Source organism: Urocampus carinirostris, chromosome 2 (assembly GCF_059441175.1).
Source record: "Urocampus carinirostris isolate Australia breed hairy pipefish chromosome 2, RoL_Ucar_1.0, whole genome shotgun sequence".
NCBI classification, from domain to species: Eukaryota; Metazoa; Chordata; class Actinopteri; order Syngnathiformes; family Syngnathidae; genus Urocampus; species Urocampus carinirostris.
Genome location: NC_142350.1, coordinates 70,283,959 through 70,309,128, shown reverse-complemented (window position 1 = coordinate 70,309,128; position 25,170 = coordinate 70,283,959). Strand labels below are relative to the sequence as shown.

Here is a 25,170-nt window from a genome sequence, read left to right as displayed (position 1 = left end):
TTTGGGGCAGAAGGTGAAGCACAAGATCTCGAATACCCCCCAGCTCAGTCACATGGAATGGATGAGCATTCTAGTGGCAATTTGTTTGGTTCTGGGGAAATTCAGGGCAGGAGGAATAAGGTGGTTCTGCAAAATCATATTAGCCACACAACATTTTGAACTCCTGGGGACGCATAGTGTCAAATCAACGTGCGTCGCCGGGACGCAACTTTTTCGACACCAAATTGTCATTATTACCTGAAAACTTGAATTTTTAACAAAGATTTACCGCACTCCAAACTTTTGGTCAGGCAGATCCGCCATTGTTGTTTTGGTCTCGCGGTTAGAGTTTTCGTCCGCACGCCGATCTCGGCAAACGAGATTTCGTTGCTTCGAGATGACGTCATTGTTGTTGTGGTTGTCGTCGATTTAAGGTAAAATCTCTTCAGTGTCACTAATAAGTCGAAATATAATGCCAAAAGTGATAACAACGGCAATAATTCCGGCACGAAAAAACGGCGGACAAATTCTTCGGAAGATCGGAAGGAAAACACGAGAGGCTGGGAAAACACGTGTGTTGAAGCGAACGATTCGACGAAAGAAAATAAAATAATACTCCTAAGCAAGTTAAGGACTTTTCTGCCAAAATTGACTTAATTTTATTCCTGGTGACGCTATGAGGAGGATGATAATGGATTGGACCTTGAGAAGGCATTACAACTGTGGCGTGACGGCAAACCACAAAGAATATATGAACTGAAAAATCTGAAGCGATAACTGATTTGTATTACCAATTAGCTGTGATGATTAAAACTGCTTGAATATATCAATATTTCATCAATATTATTTTGTATAGTGTACAATATTGTGAACTGAAAAATCTGAATGATTTGTATCACCAATAACTTGTGATGATTAAAACTGAATGAATATATAGATGTTTATTATATATTTGTCGCCGATTTAAAATTTTGGGGAGCCATAGATCTCTGTTAGGACCCATAGATTTTTGAGCATGCGAGTCCCCGGGATCCATCACTTTTCACAGCTCAAATAAACACTGTTTAGGTTGTACTCACTTTTGTTACCATGAGTTTAGCCACTAATGGCTATATTTTGAGAGTTTGAGGGGATAATGAATTTACACTGCTATATAAGCTCTACACAGACTACCTTTCATTGTGTGAAAGCGATTTTTCTTCTGTCTTGTTCAATTAAACATTATAATGAAATCTCTGCAGAAATGGGAGGGGTGGTCTTACTTTAGTGACATACTGTATCGAATGAGAGAGAGAGCAAATTGAAACCTAGTAGGAATTTTAACTGAGAAAGCGAGCCAAAAAGAGAGCAATGTATCGCTTATGAAATATATATTTTTTTACTTTTCTGCAATGGGGTGAACCAGTGATAACTGAAGCGCAAAGTAGTGAAGGGTCTCTGTACTTAGGGCGTTCCGACAATGCAAAATAACTACTTTTTTACTGATTATGGCACAGGACCACCAGTTTAATATGCATTCCTTCAATAACATATTATGTTACTACTACTTTATCTTATTATTATTATTAGTAGTATTTTATTAACTCTTTCAGTGCCAGATGTTTCACTCATTTTAAAAGCCTAGAGAAAACAGCCCTGTAGCTACACGGGCATAGGACACTTTTAAAGAAAACTTGAACCCTCATCTTATATATTGTATATTCTATTCTATTCTATTCTATCTATCATTAGAAAACGAGTACCGGTATGCTTCTACCTTTTAACATTATGTAGTAAACAAGAAAAGGTAAACATTGCTAAGTTTCTTGAAAACTTGTAAAATAGTGCATTTTGAACAGAACTTTTACCACAGTGCTTTCTTTTAAAAAAAAAATATATATATATGTATTTGTGATACCGCCAATATCTAAGCAATGCTTTCCATAAACACAAGGGCACTTTGCTTGCCAAATAACATTTTATTGCAAGAACACTAAATTTATGCATGGAAAGAACTTTTCAGCCTCTGATGTTTCCGGTGACGTGATCACATGATTCGAGGCATCATGGCGATCGCGGAGGTGCACGAAACGTCATCCCTCTCCGTCTTGACAATAAGGAAGGTGCTTTGTCATCTTTTTTTTTTTTTTTTTTTTTTAAAGGAATAAAGCTTTCAAGCATTGGCAGTTCGTAGTTTTATCTTCACATTTATTACCACACTGTGCATACTTGGCATATAGGCCAATGCCTACACCCCGCCATACAGTGTAATATGGTCTATAAAGCAAAACAACTTGGGACTAAGTGTTGACCAAGACCTGATCAAAGCCATTGCTGCCATCTCGTGGTGATTTCTCATACTGATATCATTTCCAGATCCTTGATACTTACCGATGAGCTGGGCCAAACCCTTTATAATAGTTTGAATTAAGTCTAATTTTAAGTCTTGGCACTCAGGAACAGAGCTTCTGAGAAAGTATTTGTACGTTATGGCACTGAATGAGTTAAGAGGATGTAAATATTAGAAATGGGGTTTAAATAGACTCAGACAAAACATGTAGCTAATTGTAATTATAAACATTTATACCTGAGTTGTGAGTCAAGAAAATGTGCTCTAATCTTCGGTGAACAAATCATGACTTTTCTAAGGACGCATTTCACCTTTTACGAATTGCGTGAATCCTTTGCGGGTGCTCCGGTAGTGGAGTGTTAGGCTGGTCTCGCACTCTTCTTCCACGCAAAAACTGGGTGGCTGGACTTTGGGGAAGGAGAAGCGGAAATACTCATGGAGGTTGTCCAACTCGTTGATGAAGTCACGCACATTACGACCCAGAACCTACGACAAAACAACGCAACTTTTCAATGTTGAAATGTTCGTGGAGCCGTCTGATTTAGTATCTTAGTGGGTCTTGAACGGGGTACTGAAAGGCATTTCAAGGGGTAGCCTTTTTTCCAGACGATAAGTCTTTCCGGGTATGAGTCGCCCAAACCCCCAAAAAATGCATCATTAAGAAGGAAAAACCATGTATAAGTCACACTCGGGAGTATAGGAAATTTATTTGTTATATCCCAGCACCAAAAACGTAGCTGTCGTATGGAAAGGCTATTCTAGATAAAAATAGAGAACATGGCAGCACGGCGGCGCGGTGGTTAGCGCGTGTGCGGCACAGTTCTGAGCTCATGGGTTCAAATCCAGCTACCAACCTTCCTGTGCGGAGTTTGCATGTTCTCCCCGTGCTTGCGTGGGTTTCCTCCGGGCACTTCGGTATCCTCCCACATTCCAAAAAGGTGAATTGGCCGGTCCAAATTGTCCCTAGGTGTGAATGAGCGAGCGAATTGTCTGTCTCTGTGTGCCCTGCGACTGGCCCCCTGCCCACTGCCCGGAGATGGCTGGGATGGGCTCCAGCACCCCCCGCGACCCTACTGAGGATAAGCGGTACAGATAATGGATGAATGGATGGATAGAGAACATGGTATAATACGTGTACAGGCCAGTATTGACATATTAAGTCATTTCGATAACTTTAGTATAAAGAGCAAGCTTGCCAAAGTATCAGTTTCTGTCCAAATGACTAAATCCCATGAAATCTTTACCCTCTGTGCCAATTTTACCAGTAAACAACTCTAACTCGGGAGGAAGACGGTAAGCCCTTTTGCGTCGTCTTTGCACTTTGAAAAATGTCCAACCTACAACAGGGCAAGGTTAAAACGATCAACACAGGCCTAGAGCGGCCACTTGTGGTTCATTGTGAAAATAACGTGAAACGATGCAAAGTACCGGTAATAAAAATTTCAAACTCAATGAAATGATAATTTTGCTTGTAAGCTTCACTGGAGAATAGGTTGCACACTTGACCAAACTATGAAAAAAAAACAGTGACCTATAATTTGGAAAATACGTTACTTGAAATTATGAAATAGGTTTTAAAATATAATATCAATGCAAAACTAGAGTCCCACTTATAAACACTGCAAAAGAAGAAGAAAAAAATGGCCCTTAAAGGTTTTTTTTTTTTTTTCTCCCTGCAAAACAAGTACAGACGTTAAAATGGGTCAGGGCTTAAAAAGTGTGTTCTTCCCCCTGAGATTCGATCTGCAACCTCGGTGGAACTGTTTAAATCCAGGCTTAAAACAGACTTCTATTCTATAGCTTATGAATGACCTATACATCCGTTGCAGCCTTGTCATCCTGGGGATTAGCTCATGTGCGGTCCCTTCTTAAGGTTTCTTCATTTTCCTCATTTTGAGGTTTTTGAGTTTTTCCTTGCCCTTATGTAGGTTGTAGATCAGGGGATGGTGTCATCATAGTCTGTGGTTCGCAATAATCTGTGTTCTCTTTGTGATTAAGGGCGTCACAAATAAACATGACTTGACTTGAAATACCATATTTGTGTAAAACCGGCACCCCAAGTTATTGATTGAAAATCAGCATAAAACTTTGTCTGAGTTTTTCTTACATTTAGGCTTACCAATCATTTCCATAGTATGTATTTTTTTTAATCTGCCAAATATATTCAAAATGTGAACCTACTTTTAAAATGTTGTCAAATAATTATTTTTTGGGGTTAAATCTTTGAATATGATACATTCCCTTTGTGCCAATTATATATAATACACTTATTATTTTATTATTTTATTAATTTTCTTTTTACTTTTCATATTAAAAAAATAATAATCTAATATTTTTTCTTTTTAAATCTGCAGAACTACTTGTTCCCTTGAAAATTGTAACTTTAACTTAACTTTGTAGTGTTTGACTGTTACATGCCTTAGTGGTACCTTGTAAACAAAAAGTTCTGAGTTGTTGACTTACGTTTGTAATGATGCAATGTTCATTTAAAAAGCAAAATGTAGAAAAAATTGTAAGACACTTTCATAAACATGTTCTCAAGGCGCGATCTGTCAGAAAATAGTGGTACTACAACCAACATTTACTAGTTTTGCGCGTGCGCAATTGCGCACTGCCCAGACCTCAGCACACAAGAAAAGCTATCCTGTGTATTAAAATCAGAGCTCGAAATAGCGAAAAAAATTCACTAGCAAGTTTGGCATGAATTACAGTGCATGCAGGCAAAAACAACTGCGGTGTTTTAAGTGCGGTATTTTGAAGTCTGTGTTTGCACGAGATTGAGTAAATGAAAGCAAGAGTGTACTAGAGCTTGACGTATTGCGCAAGACATCATGGTGATGGGGGCCGTGGTAGTTAATTAATGTATTTTTTTTCCATCACTAAGATATTAAAATATAGAGAGACAATTGTGGTTTACTCTAATTGTCCCCTGCAGTCTTACCTTCTTGACTACGTCAATGTTGCAGCGCAATGTTTAATCTTTTTTTAGAAGACTCTTTGGATTGTTGTTGCTTTCATCCTTAAATTATGATTTATCATGTAACATTATTCACAAAATGACTTAAAAAGGGGCAGCACGGCGGGGCAGTGGTTAGCGTGTGTGCGGCACAGTTCTGAGGTCATGGGTTCAAATCCAGCTACCAACCTTCCTGTGCGAGGTTTGCATGTTCTCCCCGTGCTTGCGTGGGTTTCTCTGGTTTCCTCCCACATTCCAAAGACAAGCATTTCAGGTAGATTGTCCCTAGGTGTGAATGACCGAGCGAATTGTCTGTCCCTGTGTGCCCTGCGACTAGCTGGCAACCAGTTCAGCGTGTCCCCTGCCCACTGCCCAAAGATGGCTGGGATAGGCTCCAGCACCCCGCGACCCTACTGAGGATAAGCGGTGCAGATAATGGATGGATGGACTTAAAAAGGGGAGAATATAAAGCAAAGAAAAAGCTAGACAAAAAATTGAAAAAGAAAAAAAGAAAAAGGAAAAAAACGGAAATCTCTTGTTCTTTTAAAAACAACACATTCGTGGGCCGTGCAACCTTTCCAAATAGTACATTAGCCAATTCATTAACATGTGTAAAAATAATTTATCATTGCCGGAAACTCAACAAACTTTATTTGATCTCTGGTTTTGGACATTTTTTCGGATGATTTGGTTGCCACACTCCCACGTGACGTTCAGAGACTTTTTGTGATTGCTCAAAAGCTTAGAGGGAACATCGACTACGACCCTTCAACGTCACAATGAGATCCAAAGCATTTATCTGCATCGATTCAACGTGCTAAGTGGCCCGTAAATCCCGCAACACGACAAATCCATGAGGTTATTTTCGAACGCTTTTAATCACTTTCATCGATTCATTGTTGCAGGCCTCGTTGAATACATGTGGTTATGATTCAAATCATTTCTTGACAACCGTGAACATAACATTCACAATGGATCTATTTCATGTCCTTCAAAGTCCCAATCCACATCAGACACACCAGAGTTGTTTCCCTTTTGTTTTCTTTTTTGATTTCACATATATCTTTCAGGGTGACTTGGTTTCTCCATTCTCTAACATTCCTCTCTGGTACCGTGAATAAAAAGTGGTGTAATATTGAGATAGTTGCTATTTACGTTGCCTTATTTTATTTTCAGCCTATAGAACCCCGACAGTCGATGGACCCCCGAACTTTAGAACCCCTTGTTTGAACGTTTGTTTGAACGAATTGATATCTGATGTGACGTAGTGCGAATGTGTCATCGCAAGACACTGCGTTTTTTTCAAGGATTTCTATTTCAAGTTTTTCATTTGACTGATGGAGTGTTTGGCCAACAAGAATGGTCACAGTTTAATAGTGCTGGCCAATCAGAGACATGTTTTAATGGCCATAGCCAATTAAGGCGAGGCAAAGTTGGCATTGTGTGCATGACCGTTTTAGCCTGGTGTGACTGCAGCAGCATCGGGAGAGAAACAGGCCTGCAGGTCCGGCCTACTGCTATGGCTATGCTAATGACCCTCTCAAGCTACCCCTGCCGAGCCTTTATCTCAGCAACGCAAATATATGACCTGGAGCCATACCTCGTGAGAAACCTCTACAATTGGGACTCTTATTTTAATGTTTGTGGAGATTTCGCTCAAATGGAGGACACCCAATGATAGTGCACAGCTAGCCAGCTGCTTTCTAAATTGCTTTTTTAGTCTGAAAGGAGAAGCCCTTTAATTTTGATGTACTTTTAGATCATGACTATAAAACCATCCATTCAATTCCAATTCTGTGTTGTGTGCTAATATTTGTAGATTTATAGTTATTTTGTAACAGTCGTATACTCTCAGTTGGTAATTAAGTCTTCTCGAGGTAAGTTTGCACATCACTAGGTTTAAGTTCTTCCCAAAAACAAAACTAGCATAGAAAAAGTACTTTTAAAATCGAAAATTACATTGAGATTGCAATACAGGTCTAAAAATTGCAATTGGACAAGTCAGGTCAAGTCACATTTGTTTGTGATGCCCTAAATCACAAAATGTCTCAAAGGACTGCAAAGCCCACCTATACACCATCCCCTGATCTGAAACTGACGTGCGGGCAAGGAAAAACTCGACAAGAACAAAAAAAACACATGTTTTCTCCAAACTGTGCAGCCCTAATGTGTATACACAATTGAAAATGTGAAATACAGTGCACTACAATATTTTATGGAGCCAAAGCATATCCTTTACATTGCAGGGGGGGGGGGAAACCCCACCCTTGAAAACCTTGACATGCACATTAATTATGTACCTTTCTGCTATCCATTGTAAGTAGACGTAATCATTTTGCCTTACACAGCACATGGCCAGCAATTTGATTTGAAAGCAAATCAAATTGAGGGCAATTAATCGAAATTGGACAATTTCCCTGGGCAAGCCGGACAAGCGGTCACGGCTCACCGGTCGGGAATTTAATGGAAACGGTCCCAAGCGAAGGCTAATCAATCCCACCCATCGAACGGACGTTCTCGTTACCTTGAGGATGCGCTCGTAGCCGTAATTTCCGATCCGCTTGACCATGTAGACCCCAAAAGCGTACATCAGCTCGTCGTGGGTCTTTCCCAAAACTTCGCCCGCCGCCTTGGCAAGACGCAGGATCAGGTTGTCACTGAAGGGGAAAGACGAGTTACTTTGTCATGTCAATTGTTGCGGGGTGCTTAAAATCCATGAATTTTAATCTTGTGTTTTCAAGGATTGAAAAGTGCTTGGATTTTGGGTGAAGAATAGAATTTTTGCCATATTTTACAACAAGTCTGCTTAAAGATGTCACCAACACTGCTCTCTGGTGACTTTGCTTTGCCATTGGGCGGCAGTGGCTCAGGAGGTAGAGCGCTCGTCTTGGGATCAAGAGATCGCAGTTTGAATCCCGGCTCCTCCGTGTTACATGTCGAAGTGTCCTTGGGTAAGACGCTGAACCCCTAATGCCCCCAATAAGCAGGTTAGCGCCTTACATGGCTGCACGGCCGCTATTGGGAAATGTGAAGCACACTGTTTTGGGAAGTCTTGACTTGAAAAGCGCTATATAAATGCAGTTCATTTCATTTCCTCATGATGAACGGCACCTGGTATTAGTTTGTATGGCATTGTCCTATGAAACATCATTGAGTCGGTGCATGCTACACCTAATCAGGGCACTATGAAATGTGTACCAGTAAAAGGGTTATGTATCAACAGGGTTGGGTAGGGTTACTTCAACTGGATTACTTTCAATTACTTTTGGATTACTCCAATACCAAATATGCTAATAGAAGACAAAAGAAACTAAATATGAATAAAATGATGACTCACAACACGTGGTAAGCTTTCTCTCCTGGCTTTGATATCTTTGATCTCCGGCAAAACGAACATCAAATGCGACAAAAACAAAATGAAAATCAATCCAAACAGCTTGCCAACATCATTTTTGCCATTGCATGTATAACGTTACTCCCCAAAATTCGCACAAAATGGAGTCATTTTATTCAGATTTAGTTTCTTTTGTCGTGTATTAGCATATTTGGTATTGGAGTAATCCAAAAGTAATTGAAAGTAATCAAATTAAAGTAACCCTACCCAACCCTGTGTATCAATTATTGACATTTATTATCGGCCATATAGGTAGCGTTGCCAAGTGGTATTTGGAAGAATTTTCTGCAACTGAAAATGTAAGTTACTTATCACATCATATTACCCAACACCTACTGTATATGGGGAGAGATTAGGTTTAAAAATATTTACACATGTACTGTTGACATCCACAAATACATGATTCATCAGAATATATGTATGTATATATATATATATATATATATATATATATGTGCGTGTAGTTATCAAAAATAACTTTTAGATAATATGCAATCGCCATATAGTGTGGTTCAGTTACCCCCTCCCCTATGCTAACGCACATATTCTATTCGGTAGTTGCGTTGTTTGTTCCACCCCGGCTGCACTGTGATTTGATGGCTGGGTAAAATGTGACATTGAAAAGCTTCGCGTTTCCTCAAGTTGAACATTTTTCAACTCTTGGTGACCAGAAAAAAAGGTTTAGTGCAGAAACCCTGCCAACCGCCTCATTGCACTGCTGGCACTTTCAACAGAGCGTTGAAAATGCGACACTGCCATTGCAAGCAATTAGAAACTTTGGTCAGAGCACCAAAATGGTTTAGTTGACACGGGCCCTAACTTTAGCTCATAAGTTCTGCGTTACAATAACCATTGTAGAAAAACTGGGGCATCCTGTCATAGCAGCAATTACAAAGGCAGCAGTACTGATATTTAAATTTAATTTAAATATGATTTTGGTTTTGCTGTTTGGATTTCCGATTCCCATTCACTTCTGCTCTGTAGATCCTTCAACATTCCCTCCTCATCCATCCACTTGGTTGGTCTGGACACACGGTGAGGATGGATGAGGAGTGAATGTTGAAGAGGATCTACAGAGCAGAAGTAAGTGGAAGGCCGCGATTGACATGGATGGATGGTGTTATGAGTGCACTGCAGGAAAGAGGTCTAAATCTAGTGAAAGCTAGAACTCTTGTTGGTGATAGGAATGAATGGAGAGGTGTTGTGAAAGGATAGTGGGATGTTTGGACGCGTTCTAAGGGATGGACTGGGCACCTGTATGATGTGGCAGGGGTAAACCAGTGAAAGCTGTCGGGCCCTGCTGTTGAACAGAAGAGTGTGTTGTCACCCTGACCTTGAAGGGACGAAAGCATGACCAACTTGGGTGTCGAGGTGCTTAACTTGTGTGGGTGTTTGGGCATTTGGGTTGGCCATAGTCAATTCTTTTTGTGTTTTGCTATTTTTTCCTTTTTTCTTTTCCTTGTTTTTGTATGCAAGACGAACTGTTATAAAGGTAGGCGCTTAAAAACTTCAGTTTCAGCCTACTCCTTTTTGGCTCATCTATGTACTATAGTTTTGTATTTTACAGTTGATTGTGCAATGTTTTTTTTCTTTTGTTAATTATTCGTTGATGTTTTTTTTTGCCACAAACACACACAATGAATCATTCGTGTAGTCCAATCCTCACAAGTCAAGTTAGGTCGCATTTATCTGTGACACCCTTAATCACTAAATACCTCAAAGATCTGCACAGGCCACAATGACAAAATCCCTTGATCTCAAACCAGAATGCGGGCAAGGAAAAACATCAGCATGAGGAAATTTGAGTAGCTTCGAGAAGGGGGCCGCCTTGCTATTGATGACCAGGATACAATTGATGTTGCATTTAGGGAAAATACACAGAACATAGTCAACAACAAACAACCTTACTTGTACATCTGATGCCTGACAAACTTGAGGTGCGGTATCTCGGCTCTGTTCTCAATCAGCCTCCAGACGTCCTCGCCGTAGGACTCATTGATGTAGTCGTTGACCGCTTCGAGGTACAGACCGTACATCTTGGCGGCGCTGGTGGCGCTTGGGACCTCCGTATCGCTTTCGGGCTGAATCTCTCTGCTGAGGGGAGAACTAAGATTGTGCGTTGGGTCCGGTGAGAACACCGAGGGTCGGAAGGTGGTCCTCAAAAACGCCGGGAGGAGATCGAGATCTCCTATGTGTTCCTCAATCTCACAAAAATCGCAGGCAGGGGTTTAAAAACGGTCCATTTGTAGGCGCGGGGGGGTCAAAAACGGATGCAAAAACGAGACGACTGATAAAAGTCTTCCTACTCGTAGAGGTTCTGCCCTGTGTGGACTGCGCTTTGCGGTTGTGAGGCTAAACTTCGGGGAGGAACACCGCTCGCAGAGACCACCTGCACCTGACAGGTACCTTCTCATATCCATCAACACACGCACACACTTCACTGAGCTCAACATTTGAGAGGGCCCGAAATAGATTAAGTGACGTGTGTTTGTGTCAGCTGGCAAACAAAACCTCTACAGTGCCGTAAAAATGTATACTCCCCCTCCCTAAATTCTATGTTTTTTTGCATATTTATCGCTCACAAAAGTTTCAGATCATCAAACCGTTTTTGATATCAAACAGGGACAACTCAAGGGAATACAAAATGCCGTTTTAAACTGTAGATTCCATTTTCTGAGGCACAAAAACGATTCAAACTATCTTCTCTTATGAGAAAAAGTAATTGCCCCCTGCACCTAATAGCGACTAAAGGAAATCAAACGTTTATGCTAATTGCTAATGACTTTTTCATAACAATGTGGAGAAATTTTGGCCCGCTCTTCTTTGAAAACAAACCATATTGGAGGGTTTTCTAACTGCCTGTTTAAGTTCACATCACAGCACCTCAATTGGATTTAAGTTCAGACTTTGAAACGGCCTTCAGAACCTTCCATTTTGTTTAGTTTTTGAGCCGTTCATAGCTCGACTTGCTTGGTGTGTTCTCCTGGAAAATGCCAGAATTCGTTATTCCGTCAAATATAGTCAGTTGTCCTTGTCCTGAGACAGCAAAGCAGACCCAGACCATCAGACTGTCACCACCATGCTTTACTGTTGGAATCATGCTTTTTTTTTTCGAATGCTGTGCCATTTTTACGCCATATGTAACAGGCTGCACACCTTCGAATTTTGACTCATCAGTCCACTGAATGTTTCTCAAAGTGTTGAGGATAATCAAGATGCTTTTTAGCAAATGTGATATGACTCGTGTTTCTTCGTGGCCGCTGTGGTTTTCGCTTGGACATTTTCGCATGGATACCGTTTTTTGGGCCAATGTCTTTTTTAAAGCGGAGTCATGAACACTGACCTTAACTAAGGCCAACAAAGTCTGCAGTTCCTTTGGTGTTTTACGAGGTTCATTTGTAACCTCCTGGATGAGCCGTTGTAACACTCTTGGAGTAATCATAGTTGGTCGACTGCTCCTAGGAAGGTTTGCCACTGTTCCCAGTCATCTCCATTTGTGGATAATAGCTCTGACAGCGGTTCGCTGGAGCCTTACAGCCTTGGGAATGGATTTGTGAACTTTTCCAGATTGATAGATTCTATTTTCTAATATCTTTTTGAATTTCTCTGGCTCATGGCATGTCAAATCTGTTCTTGAGATTTTGTAGCCTACTTCACTTCGTCTTACATTAAATTTCATTTAAGTGATTTCTTGAGGCCCCGGAGTTATGGAATGCCCTGCCTCCGGAGACAAGATCTGCAACCTCAATAGATGTTTTTAAATCGAGGCTCAAGACACACTTCTATTCCAAAGCTTATGATTGATGCCCACCTCATATTCTGTATTGTCCTGTCTTTTTCCGCCTGCCTGCCTGGTGGTGATACGAAGGAGAAGGACGATTTGGAGATAAGTCAGCAAACCAGCGTTTGACATGAAGCATGTGAACGCCTACATGGACCAGCTGGCAGAGATGGGAAACTGCGTCGTGGCCGTCAAAGGCTTTCTGGACTAGTTTACAGGCTGGGGGCGTCGCTGCTGTCATGTACTTTCCGGACAAATTTTCAACATGTTACCTCGTGTTTACTATGCTTGTGTATAGTAATGCTAATTGTGATTCACCCTGGTCATCCTGGAAGGGGGATTACCACTTGTGAGGTCCTTTCTCAAGGTTTCTCTTTTTCCTCACACTGAGGTTTTGAGTTGTTCCTTGCCCGCATGTTGGTTTAAGATCAGGTATTTGTGTCATTGTAATCCTGTGCAGTCCTTTAAAACATTTTTGTGATTAAGGGCTATATGAATAAATGTGACTTGACTTACCTTGATTCAATACTGGTTAATTTAGGTGTGACCTGTGGAATTGAACTTTCCCAAATTGCGGCGATTCACAGTTACTTTGATTTAACAATGAAGGGCAATTATTTTTTTACATAGGGCCAGATAGGCCTAGATTTTTTTGTGCCTTAATGAATGGAATCAACCTTTCAACTCTGTCATGATTACTGATGCAAGGCATCTGTGCCCACTCCTTTGGAGCCAACTGCCTTGGACGCTGATTGGCTCCCTGTCACTTTTTAAACCTCCGTCTTTCTGTCACCGGTTGTCAGTCCGTCTGCAAACTTCAGTGTATACTAGGCAAGCTTTAGGCCCTGACTCTCTCCTGTTCTGGCTCCTGTCGGTTTCCCGGCTTCGACCCACTTCTGATCTCCACCACGATTTTTGCTCCCCTGTCCCGGCTACTGACCTGTTTTTTTCCGCTCTTGACACTGCCATCGCTCGCCACAGAAATACCACTTCCGCGGCTGAACAACCTGCTCCCCTCGACCAGCGATCTCCGGATCGTGTGTGCAATCCTTTCCCTTTTTCCCAATAAAACTTGTGAGAAACGCTACATTAGTGGGTCCTGTCTCCGTTCTGGTCCTGACAAAAACTGCATTTCGTATGTCTTGTGTGACATCAAAAATGGTTTGATGATATGAAAAATTTTTGAATGCTAAATATGCAAAAAAAGCATAACATAGGAAGGGGGAAAATACTTTTTCACGGAACTGTACTGGTCATGTGCAGAGCGTTCTGACTTAAAGTTAAGATGGCTGGCTAAAAACTATGAAAATCCTTCCTGCTGCCATCCCTATCATTATAGAAGAACCTCCCACTGGTCTATTTCCTCACGTGGTTAATCTGTGCCTTGCCATACTTTTTTTTTTGTACTACACAGTGCAGCGAAGACTAGTGGTCAAATAATTCACACTGTCCTTTCAATATACATTCATCAAACTAATCTGGTGACTGAGGTACAGTTACAAAAATATTGGTATTAATAGCATGGTTAGTTTAATAATACATTTTGAACATGTCCAAAATTCGAATTATTTGCAACAATCAGTAAAAAACTGCGCGAATAATCCAGTTGTCTACTGACTAACTGCTTGAGTACATTCGTGGCTGAAGGGTACCTTAACCAGATGATGAAGACGGATAAATAAAAGTATATTTTTTCTTTTAACACAAATGAATTCAAATTGTAACCACTGCCTTTGCAATTCAAATTGTATGTGTTCTATCTTCAGCTTCTAAGTGGGGAATGTTAACTGCAGTCTTTAAGGTTCATGGCCTCAATTAAATATTAAATGTTCATTCAAAGTGCATATTTCATTAAATATGAATTGAATGGCTTTGGAGTACACTTTTCTCCCCATTATATTTACATTAAGGGGGGTGCGTAGTTTGAGATGTCCTTAAAAAGTTCAAAGTTGAATATTTTCTCTATTAAGTACTGTGAGTTTTAGCGATATCCAACGGAGTTCAAAAAGCCCTTATGCTCTATTTTCCATTGCGGCTAGCTGCTTTTATCTTATTTTTATCGGCCCTGTTCCAGGCGGAACAACCCCCCCAAAGACGTGAAAAAAGAAGAGTTCTATCAAGCGCGTCTAAAAAGTTCACGCAAATCATGTTACTTTTCTGCCATATTCTGGCTTAATTTAAGGCTGCAATCATGACTTTTTCACCCGCACCCTGCTTTTAAGAACCTCAAATCAAAAATACATAAATCATTTTAAGCGTACACTGTGTGGCTTCAAACGGAACATTTTATATCAAATGTGACTAGTTGGTTGAAGTAGTTGTTGGGGTACCAAAACAATCTCATTGTAATCCCCCTAAATTGATCGTTCAACTTCATATTGAACGATATCTTCCATTCATTATCTGCACCACTTATTCAAAGTATGAACAATATCTTAGACTACTTTAGTCCCTTGGTTATAGAGGTTAATGGGACCCAGAGCCCCCTGGGAAAGTGACAATTCGCAAAGTTGCTATGCCCCACTATAAAGACCCCTAATTGTCAATCTTACCAAGAGTTATTACCGACTGAGAGTATATCATTCTAACAAAACTATGGATCTACAAATAAAAACACAGAACACAGTCATATGTAAAACGGAAGGAGAGGCCTTCTCGTGTGCAATTAAGAGATTTAGATAGCGGTTGGTTAGCTGCACGCTAGCATTGCGTAGCCCCGATTTGACCTCCTTGATTAAAATACAAGAGTCACAAATGTTGCGGTGTCCCACAAGTTGTAGCTCCAGGTCATCCGTTTCATGAGTAATAGATCTGGCATTATTGAGATGCAGGGGTAGCTTGTTACTTAGCCTAGCCGTGGCAGTAGGCCAGACCTAGAGTAGTCAAGTCAAGTCATTTTTATTTGTATAGCCCTTAATCACAATTAGTCTCTAAGGGCTTCACAGTTATTACATATAAGAGGTTTAGGTTATTCGTATGCTATAGAGTAAAAGTGAGTTTTAAGCTTAGATTTAAACATTTCCACTGAGGTTGCAGATTGGATCTCAGGGGGAAGAGCATTCCACAGCACCGGTGCCCGGATGGAGAACGCTCTCAAACCAGCGGAACACTTCTTGGCTCTTGGGATCACCAGAAGACCGGCGCTCTCGGAACGAAGGCTTCGGGCCGGGACATAGGGGGAGATCAGATCTGAAAGATATGAGGGGGAAAGTCCATGTATGATTTTGTATAATAATAGGAGAACCTTAAAATCGCATCTTGGGCTAACAGGGAGCCAATGCAGGTTAGCCAAAATTGGAGTGATGTGATCGTACTTTTTTGTCCTTGTTAAAAGCCTCGCTGCCGCATTTTGTACCAGCTGAAGAGACTTGATTCTAGACTTCGGGAGACCAGAGAGTAGTGCATTACAGTCATCGAGACGGGAGGTAACAAACGCATGAATTATAATTTCCGCATCCGACTGAGACAGTATAGAACGAATTTTAGCAATGTTACGAAGATGGAAGAAAGCGGTTCTAGTCATTTTCTTTACATGCGTTTCAAAGGATAGATCAGGGTCAAATATGACACCCAAATTTTTAACTGAGTCACTATGTGTGATGTGACATTTGTCAATGTTCACAGCAGTTTTTGAGAATAAGTCACGGCATTTAGATGGACCAATAACTAACATTTCAGTCTTTTCAGAGTTAAGACGCAGGAAATTGAGTGACATCCACTCTTTTATCTCAGTGAGGCAGGCCTCCAAATTTCCACAGTTTAGTGTGGCAGATTCCTCCATCGGGAGATAGAGTTGAGTGTCATCGGCGTAGAAATGGAAACTGATATTATACTTGCGAATAATATCACCTAGTGGAAGCATATAAATGCTGAAAAGAAGGGGGCCAAGCACTGAACCCTGCGGAACACCACAAGTAACACTAAATGGCGCAGATGTCAATTTGCCATATTTAACGGAATGTGTCCTATCTGAGAGGTAGGATCTGAACCATAATAGGACGTTTCCTGAGAGACCAATCCATTTTTCCAACCGTTCTAGCAAGATATTATGGTCCTCTGTGTCAAATGCAGCACTAAGGTCCAGCAGCAGCAAAAGTGATGATGCGCCCGAGTCCATTGCCCGTAGGAGATCATGGGTTACCTTAATCAGAGCTGTCTCAGTAGAGTGGTTAGCCCTGAATCCTGATTGCATTGATTCAAAGAGATTGTTCTCGGACATGAAATCATTCAGCTGCTGTGCCACTACTTTTTCAAGTATTTTAGAAAGAAACGGTAGGTTTGACACAGGTCTATAATTACATAAGTTTTCTGGATCAAGGTTGAGTCGTTTCAGTGTGGGTTTAATGACGGCGGACTTAAAAGCAGCTGGAACTACACCTGAGGAGAGTGATATGTTTAAAATATTTAAAACTGAAGGTGCAAGAACGCCAAAGAGACCTTTAATAAGTGAACCTGGTAGCGGGTCGAACTGGCAAGTCGTCGGTTTGGCCGTGTTCACCATCTGTTTAAGATTATCGAGTGACCGTTCACTAAAACAGGACAAAATCCCTGGACAGCCACCATGTCGTGCATCTATAGATTTGAGTGCTTTAGTATGTGTTGAATTAATACTGTCTTTAGCAATTTCTTCCTGTATGCTTTGGATCTTCTTAGTAAAGAAGACCATTATGTCGTGGGCAGAATGAGTGGAGCTATCTGGGATAGTCTTTTGCCTTGTGAGCGATGCTACAGTGTCGAAAAGGACCTTGGGATTGTTCTTTTGTGACGCAATCACCTTCGAAAGGTAGGCTGATTTTGCAGAGGCCAGGGCCGCTTTATACTTCAACAAACTATCACACCAGATTTGATGGAAAACTTCAAGCTTGGTAGCGCGCCATTTTCTTTCAGATTTCCTGCATTCTCGTTTAAGGGATCTAGTTTCATCATTAAACCAAGGTGTGCGTCTCTTAGGTCGTGATTTATACCGGATGGGCGCTACTGAATCCAGGGCACTAGCCAGGGTAGCGTTGAATTCATTTAGGAGTGGTTCGATGGAGCCTATGTAGGAAGGAAAGGACGCAACTGCTCCTGGAAGAATATCGGAGAGCTCAGAAACTGCCAGTGCTTATATTGCTTCCGCTAAATCCTTCAGTTTTTTTAACACTACATTTAGCTAGCACCTCAAATGTAACTAAATAATGATCCGAGATAACGGTAGTACACGATAACACCATAATGTTTGAGGTTAAAACTCCTCGAGTCAGAATCAAGTCTAGCGTGTTTCCATTTTTATGGGTTGGCAAATCAACCAGTTGATTAAAACCAAATGCATCAATTAGAGACCTAAACGCAATAGTAAGTGAACTGAGTGGGGAGTTCATATGAATGTTAAAGTCCCCCATAATTATAATTTTGTCTGCATAGGTTACTAGTTCAGACAAAAGTTCAGCAAATTCGTCTAAGAAAGTTGTGTTTGGTCCTGGAGCGCGATAGATAGTTATTACATAAATTGACAATGGAGAGGACCTCATCACAAGAGCCTCGAACGACTTGTGATTATTAGAGGTACGAGGAGTAAATTTGAGCGTTTTTTCAAAAATGAGTGCGACACCACCACCCTTTTTCAAAGAACGTGCTACAGTACAGTACAGTACCGCTATTGCCCCCTTTCCCGACGCTGCCTGTCACTTCCGGAACCTGATTATAATCCTGGAGCGCCTGCTGGTGATCACCATTTCTTAGCGCTCTTCTGCCATTCCTCAGTCTGATTCAATTAAATAATTTAATTTCAACGTTACAAGCTGCTAAGAGCTAGCTGTCGCCGTGCTTCGCAGTTTGTATTGGTGGCCACATTGACTTGTGGGCCCGCCCCAACATAAACCAGCCAATCGCAGTCCCACACACAGGCAGTCACGCCCACCTAACACACAGACATACATCCTGCCCCTGTGATTGCATTTCAGTGTTTCCCGTAGAATTTTGTGGGTGGACAGTCTAGTGGGGCCTGGGGGTGGGTCCTCTTTGATGGTTTATGGGTGGGTATTCTCATTTCTCAAACCTTAGCCAATTGCGCCCCGTATTAATGATTGCAATTTCCTTACGTGATAATAAACCTTACAAATACAACATGACACTTTTTCAATAACAGCAAGACAGACTATGTCGGATACAAAAACGAGTTATTTTAATTTTTTTTCACATAAAAATTTGTAATCCGACGTATACAATTTGAAATGATCGAAGAACTAATAAGATATGGGGAAAGCGCATTATTTGACAGTTCTTTTTCAGTTCTTTTCTTCCTCATGCCATGAGGCTCTTTAACTCCACCCGGCAGAGTAAAGGCCCACATTAAACCACACCACCTACATTGGATATTACCGAATCTTACTGCATTATGTGTTCTGTGTAGCACTATTTAGTTACTCTATATAACATGCTAAAGTGGGCATTTGCACGTCACACTGGGTATTTGTATATTGTATTCTTTTGGCTTTATTATTGTATTGTTCTCAGCTCAGGGATGCTGCTGGAAATGTGAATTTCCCTTAGGGGATGAATAAAGTCTATCTATCTATCTATCTATCTATCTAGTTATGTTATTGTAAAGGATAAACTATCAGTGATGGGAATGTTCTTTTTAGTGATGGCTTTTCAGATGTTTTGGTTGTTTTTAAGCCAGTGTTTTTCAACCTTTTTTGAGGAAGGGCACGTTTTTTACATTGGAAAAAATTTGCGGCACACCACTAACCAAAAATGTTATAAAATGACACTGAACAGTATGTTTAATCACAATATCAATTTTAATAACCCCAGTTTTTACAGCAGACATTTGACAATGACATCACATTTGCAGATTCATAAATGTTTTATAAAATTTTAAAAAGTGACATTGGATAATTTTTTCTCACGGCACACTAGTGTGTCGCGGGCACAGTGGTTGAAAATCACTGTTTTAACTGATATACACCCAATCATAATGGAACATTGTGCATGAAATGAATGAATAAAACATGGATTATTGTATATTACATATATATACTGAGCAACATTTAAGTCAAGCTACACAAATCCCTGAAAAACGAAGTACAGAACAAAATGCAAATTTGAAATATTAACTCTTTAAGAACTTTTACCGATATACAATTTAACTTCTAACCACTTTTGACTGAAACCTAATAAAACCTCACAGTGCTGTGGAATGCTCATCCCTGTGAGATTCAATCTGCAACCTCACTGGAACTGTTTAAATCTCAGCTTAAAACACACTTCTATTCTATAGCACAGGGGTAGGGAACCTATGGCTCGGTAGCCATATATGGCTCTTTTCATGAGTACGTATGGCTCCGAAATAAAATGTAACTATTGCACATCTCTCTGTGGCGTTCCAAAGTCAAGTGATTTCATCACAATTTTGCTCCATATAAAGCCGAAGAAACTTAATGCTGAAGTTCGATAAGAAACCATTTCAACTGATGGATAAAAACGCTGGCAAAGGACTTTGATTGGGTGAGCAGTACAGGTGGGCGGATCCCTGCACACAGCGCAAGTACCTTCTCTCTCTCTCGCTTAGTGCAGTCTACACCCAAAGTGAATATGACGATTTGCTTATCGTTTGCAGTCATTTGTGACATTTTTACAAAAGAACTTTGCATGCACATTGTTTTGAAACCGTTTAGGACAAATTTCATGGAAATAAACACTTTTAACTTAAGGTGGAAGACAAATTGTAAATGGCATATTGACATTGATTTTGGACACAGGGTTTGCCATTATTATCATTTCATACATTTGATGAAATCATCAAATGACACACAGTGAAATAAAATGTGCTGAAGAATTAGCTTTTGTTTAGAGAGCGTGTTTGGCAGTTTTTTCAATTTTGTCTGAAATATATGATGTGGCTCTCTCAATTTCTTTTTAAAACATATTTGCTTTTATTGCTCTTATGGTCACAAAAGTTAATGACCCCTGCCATAGCATATGAATAACCTATATTTTATGTTGACAACATCTGTGTATTAGTTGCCCTCATGTAGGTTTTGGATCAGGGGATGGTGTCATAATAGTCTGTAGTCTGCCGAGCCCTTTGAGACTCCTTGAGAATGAGGGCCAAACAAATAAACATGACTTGACTTGACATATGTATAGCAAAAATATCATTAGCCTCTCCTGAATATTGGCATTTAGAAACACAAAATTGTAAGCTGTGAGGGACTGATTCCGATGCTTATGTCAGTGACAATTCCCAATGTTTTAGAGCCATTAATATCATTAAAATGAATCTAAATAAGGATCATTTTCCTGCTTTCACTCATTTAAAAAACAAAAAAAAAACAAACCTGTGCTCAATGTGTAACGCCAACCCCTCTCCAAAACACTCCTATTAACCATTTAACTAATTCACTAAAAGTGAGTGAGATGACACTTTTTTTTCCCAAAACGCAGGTTTCAGATTCTGGCAGGGACCAGGTCTCTGTAAATTGATTTGTCTTTTATTACAAGCACGCACACCAATGACCATTTATGACCTCTCTTTCAAAATACTTATTTTAATCCTATTGCATTCGTATTGTCAACTTCCTGTATTGCGTGCTTGTGTCACTTACTATCTGGATTGTACTCGTTGCATTTGGAAATCACAACGGGTCACTCAGACCTGCAGTGTAAAACATACCTTGGTGTGCTAGTGTTCCACTAGGGGGCATTGTTGGCATGTCTCGGTTGTTGCAATGTACCTGAAGAGAAAAGTGCCGGTTTCACTGGAATGAAAACAGGAAGAACATGATTGACCTTTTGGTAATGTGCCGTGTGTGCTTTTTATGCCTGCACACAAATCATGAACAGTGAACCTTTTCTATGATCATGCAATTAAGAGATTAGAATTATCGAAAAAAAAATTGATAAATAAATAGATACATTGTAATTAACACACATATGCATAAAAGGACAAACACATTTGTACACAAAGTAGTAGTATGTTTGTGTGCTGGACTGACTTGTTCCTTGCAAAAAATATGTATTATCATATAATTGATTATTTGCTGAAAGTGCATCAGTTACTTTGTTTTTGTTTTGTCTTTCGAGTGTCGCAATCGACCAAAAGACAACGCCATCTTGGATTTGATGTTATCTTTGTATTTGTTTCTTAATGGTTTCGAAAATTACATTGATATCAAATCAAAAGCCAGTTGCCAGTAATATAAATGTATATTATTTCCAAGTCAGGTCAAGTCATGTTTATTTGTAGAGCCACCATCTACTGATCTAAAACCTACATGAGGGCAAGGAAAAACTCAAAAACCTCAAGTCAAGTCATGTTTGTTTGGTCCTTAATCACAAAGAGTCTCAAAGGGCTGCACAGACCACAGATTATTGCAAACCACATACTATTGCGACACCATCCCCTGATCTAATACCTACATGAGGGCAAATAATACACAGATATTGTCAACATCAAATATAGGTTATTCATATGCTATGGATAGAAGTATGTTTTAAGCTTAGATTTAAACATTTCCACTGAGGTTGCAGATCCAATCTCAGGGGGAAGAGCATTCCACAGCACATGTTTTTATTCGTTTGGATCAAATGTGCATTAGTTATTGCCACAACCTATGGTAAGTTAAAAAGTTGTATCAGGACACCCATAGTAATGCTAATGTGTTAATTGGGACAATTCCTATGACAATAAACCAGGGGGGGGGACAAACTTGGGCTTTGGGGCCACATAAGCCCTCTAGAAAAAAAAAGTACTCTAATAGTGATATCTCATCTCATTAGCCGCACCGCTTATCCTCAATAGGGTTGCGGGGGTGCTGGAGCCCATCCCAGCCATCTCCGGGCAGTGGGCAGGGGACACCCTCAACTGGTTGCCAGCCAATCGCAGGGCACACAGGGACAGACAACTCATTCGCTCATTCACACCTAGGGACAATTTGGACCGGCCAATTCACCTGAAATGCATGTCTTTGGAATGTGGGAGGAAACCGGAGTGCCCGGGGGAAACCCACGCAAGCACGGGGAGAACATACAAACTCCGCACAGGAAGTCAGGTAGCTGGATTTGAACCCACACAGGAGGTTCCCAAGACCTCAGAACTGGGCCGCACACTCACTAACCACTGCCCCGCCGTGCTGCCGCCTAATAGTGATGTATCATACTGAAATAATTCCCAGAGGCTTAATACTTACCGATAAGCTGCGCCAAACACTTTAGAATATGTCTTTTTCTAAAGTAAAACAAATTATGTAATTTCACGTTTTGGCATTGAGAGACAATCCTCCTGAAAAGTAATTACAGACGCTGCCCTACTCACGAACGAGATGGACAATTGTTTGTAAGTTGCTTCAGTACCATATTTGGGTTGGATTTGAAGAATCTTGAAATTATTTCAATACATAGTTCCCACAGATCACGTGACCCATCCCGGGCGGCCATCTTTGATGCTAAAGAGCTATGTTTACACTACTTTTCATCCAGTGTCTCGTGAGAAGGCGAGGTGACCATATTATAAAGATAGCGATATGACGCCAACATTGAGCCATATATATTGTGTAAATTATTACTATAACCTTATCCTCCTTGTTTTATAACCTTATCTTCTCTGTTCCTTTATCTTCTTGGTTTTTTACCTCACTGTGAATGTGTGAAACTGGAGTGTCATGCCCAATTTCGTTGTCACAATATGTTAACCCATTTTGTAAAGGTATATTCTATTCTATTCTATTCTATTCTATATGGATTTAGGAAAGAAACAGTCAGCAGAGATGATGCAGATTTGCCTCCGGTACAGTACTATCAGGCGTACCATTATCTCGTACTGGCCAGAAGTTTTTACACATGTGAGCAGTTTCAAGCCTGGAAATCGCTGGAGGCATACAATTGGCCGAGGGCTGGTGAGGTTTGTTCGACTCCGTAAATGGAAAAGTAGTCATCATTGCAAAGGCAAGTGCCATAACATTTTGTGTTAGCTAACTGGTTTAAGATCGTCTGCATATATATATATATATATATATATATATATATATATACCGTAAATTCCGGACTATAGAGCAACCCTGATTATAAGACGTACCCACCACATTTTAAGAGGAAAACCGATTTTGTACATACACAAGCCGCACCTATATATAAGCCGCATGCGCCCACATTTAAACATGTAACACAAAATTAACCCAAACCCGACTTCAAGTCCCGCGATTGAAACTAAATGTCCTTCCTTAAAGTCTACAGTCCAAAAATCACAGCCGGCAAAATGAATGGAAAATGATACCGGTACTTAAGGTTTGATGCAGACCTGCAGAGTCCGGGTCCCGTTGAAAGTAATCCAAGGAAAAAAGTGTATATTTCCAAAGGTAAGGGTGGGAAAAATATATCAGATGTACACATTTACTCACGCAACTCCTTTTTCTTGAACCAACTTTTTACCCCCTCTTCTTTCCTTGTCTGTCCCTCACCTTTAGCGGTCCCCACTTAAACTCTGCACCCCGCGTTTCTTCCGCCCCTCACTTTTCGTTCATCCCTGCCAAACATATTAGAATAAGTGTCCAAAATAAATACAAACAAATACATTACAAAAATATACAGTTGCAAATACATATTATACATGGGTTACACATATTTACAAAGAAAGACGGAACACTGAGAGAGTTTTCAAAGTTTTAATAATAATCATATAGTTTTGACAGGGCAGTTAATGGTAGCAACACTCGAGCGCCACTAGCGGGCGTTAGAAAAATGACATAAATTGGCCGCATCACTGAATAAGCCGCAGGGTTGAAAGTGAGGGAAAAAAGTAGCGGCTTATAGTCCGGAATTTACGGTATATATATAGTCTGCATTTATATAACGCTTTTTCAAGTCCATGAAGACCTCCCAAAGCACTTGACACTTTCCCTTCTACACACACTCACAGACCGATAGCAGCCAAGCAAGGCAACTACCTGCTTATCGGGGGCATTAGGGATTCGGTGTCTTGCCCAAGGACACTTTGACACATAACACAGGTGTCAGAACCCGAACAGGAGGAGGACCCAGGTGCATAACGTTTTAGGCGGAATTGATACTGGATACCGGAGACTGTAGCAAGGTGTCAGACAGGACGAGACGGACAGGATCAATACCAGACACTCGAGACTAGAGTCAGATATCAGACGAGATGGGATCGATACCATACACTGGGGACTGGAGTTAGATATCCAACAGGACGAGATAGACGTGATCAGATACCGGACAGAGTCGAAACACACATCTTGCGGGTGCAGAGGTTCGTTGACGGACTGACAAGGGGTGAGTGAGAGCACTGAGCTTAAAAAGGAGGGAAGCCAATCAGGCAACGACCTGCTTCTGGCTCCAAGCAAGCAGGGCCAAGTGAGGGCAACTGTGACGGGAGGAGCCGGGAATCAAACCTGCGACCTTTTGATCCCAAGATGAGCGCTTTACCTCCAGAGCTACTGCCGCCCAAGTGAGTAGCACGACACTTTGGGCCTTTTAGATCTTATGATTTTTCAGTTACCCAATTTGCCTCGTTTTCTAAGAAAGGAAATTCAATCGCCGATTATATCCAACTGGTTAAGTAGCAGAAGTCAATGGAAGGATGGATGGTGTTATGAGTGCACTGCAGGAAAGAGGTCTACATAGTGGAAGCTAAAGCTCTTGTTGGTGATAGGAAGGAGTGGAGAGGTGTTGTGAAAGGATAGTGGGATTGTGGAGGCGTTCTTAAGAATGGGCTGGGCAACCGTATGATGCGG

General features: G+C 40.7%; 1 protein-coding gene and 1 long non-coding RNA gene across 4 annotated transcripts in view; one reads left to right on the top strand and one right to left on the bottom strand.

The window, feature by feature from the left end:
• The window catches only part of LOC148373167 (soluble guanylate cyclase 88E-like), a 31,399-nt gene extending 20,368 nt beyond the window's left edge, over positions 1 to 11,031 (bottom strand). The window contains exons 1-3 of the mRNA XM_088327681.1: positions 10,567 to 11,031; positions 7,789 to 7,921; positions 2,620 to 2,794 (exon numbers count right to left, since the gene is read on the bottom strand). Of these exons, the coding sequence (XP_088183807.1) occupies positions 2,620 to 2,794; positions 7,789 to 7,921; positions 10,567 to 10,694 (436 nt within the window). The 5' untranslated portion in view covers positions 10,695 to 11,031. The remainder of the gene's footprint in view (positions 1 to 2,619; positions 2,795 to 7,788; positions 7,922 to 10,566) is intronic.
• Positions 1 to 25,170, top strand: part of LOC148373165 (uncharacterized) — a 129,470-nt gene that overhangs the window by 24,496 nt on the left and 79,804 nt on the right. For all 3 annotated transcript variants that reach the window (XR_015849595.1, XR_015849593.1, XR_015849594.1), the window contains exon 2: positions 10,971 to 11,060. This is a non-coding gene — a long non-coding RNA (uncharacterized LOC148373165). The remainder of the gene's footprint in view (positions 1 to 10,970; positions 11,061 to 25,170) is intronic.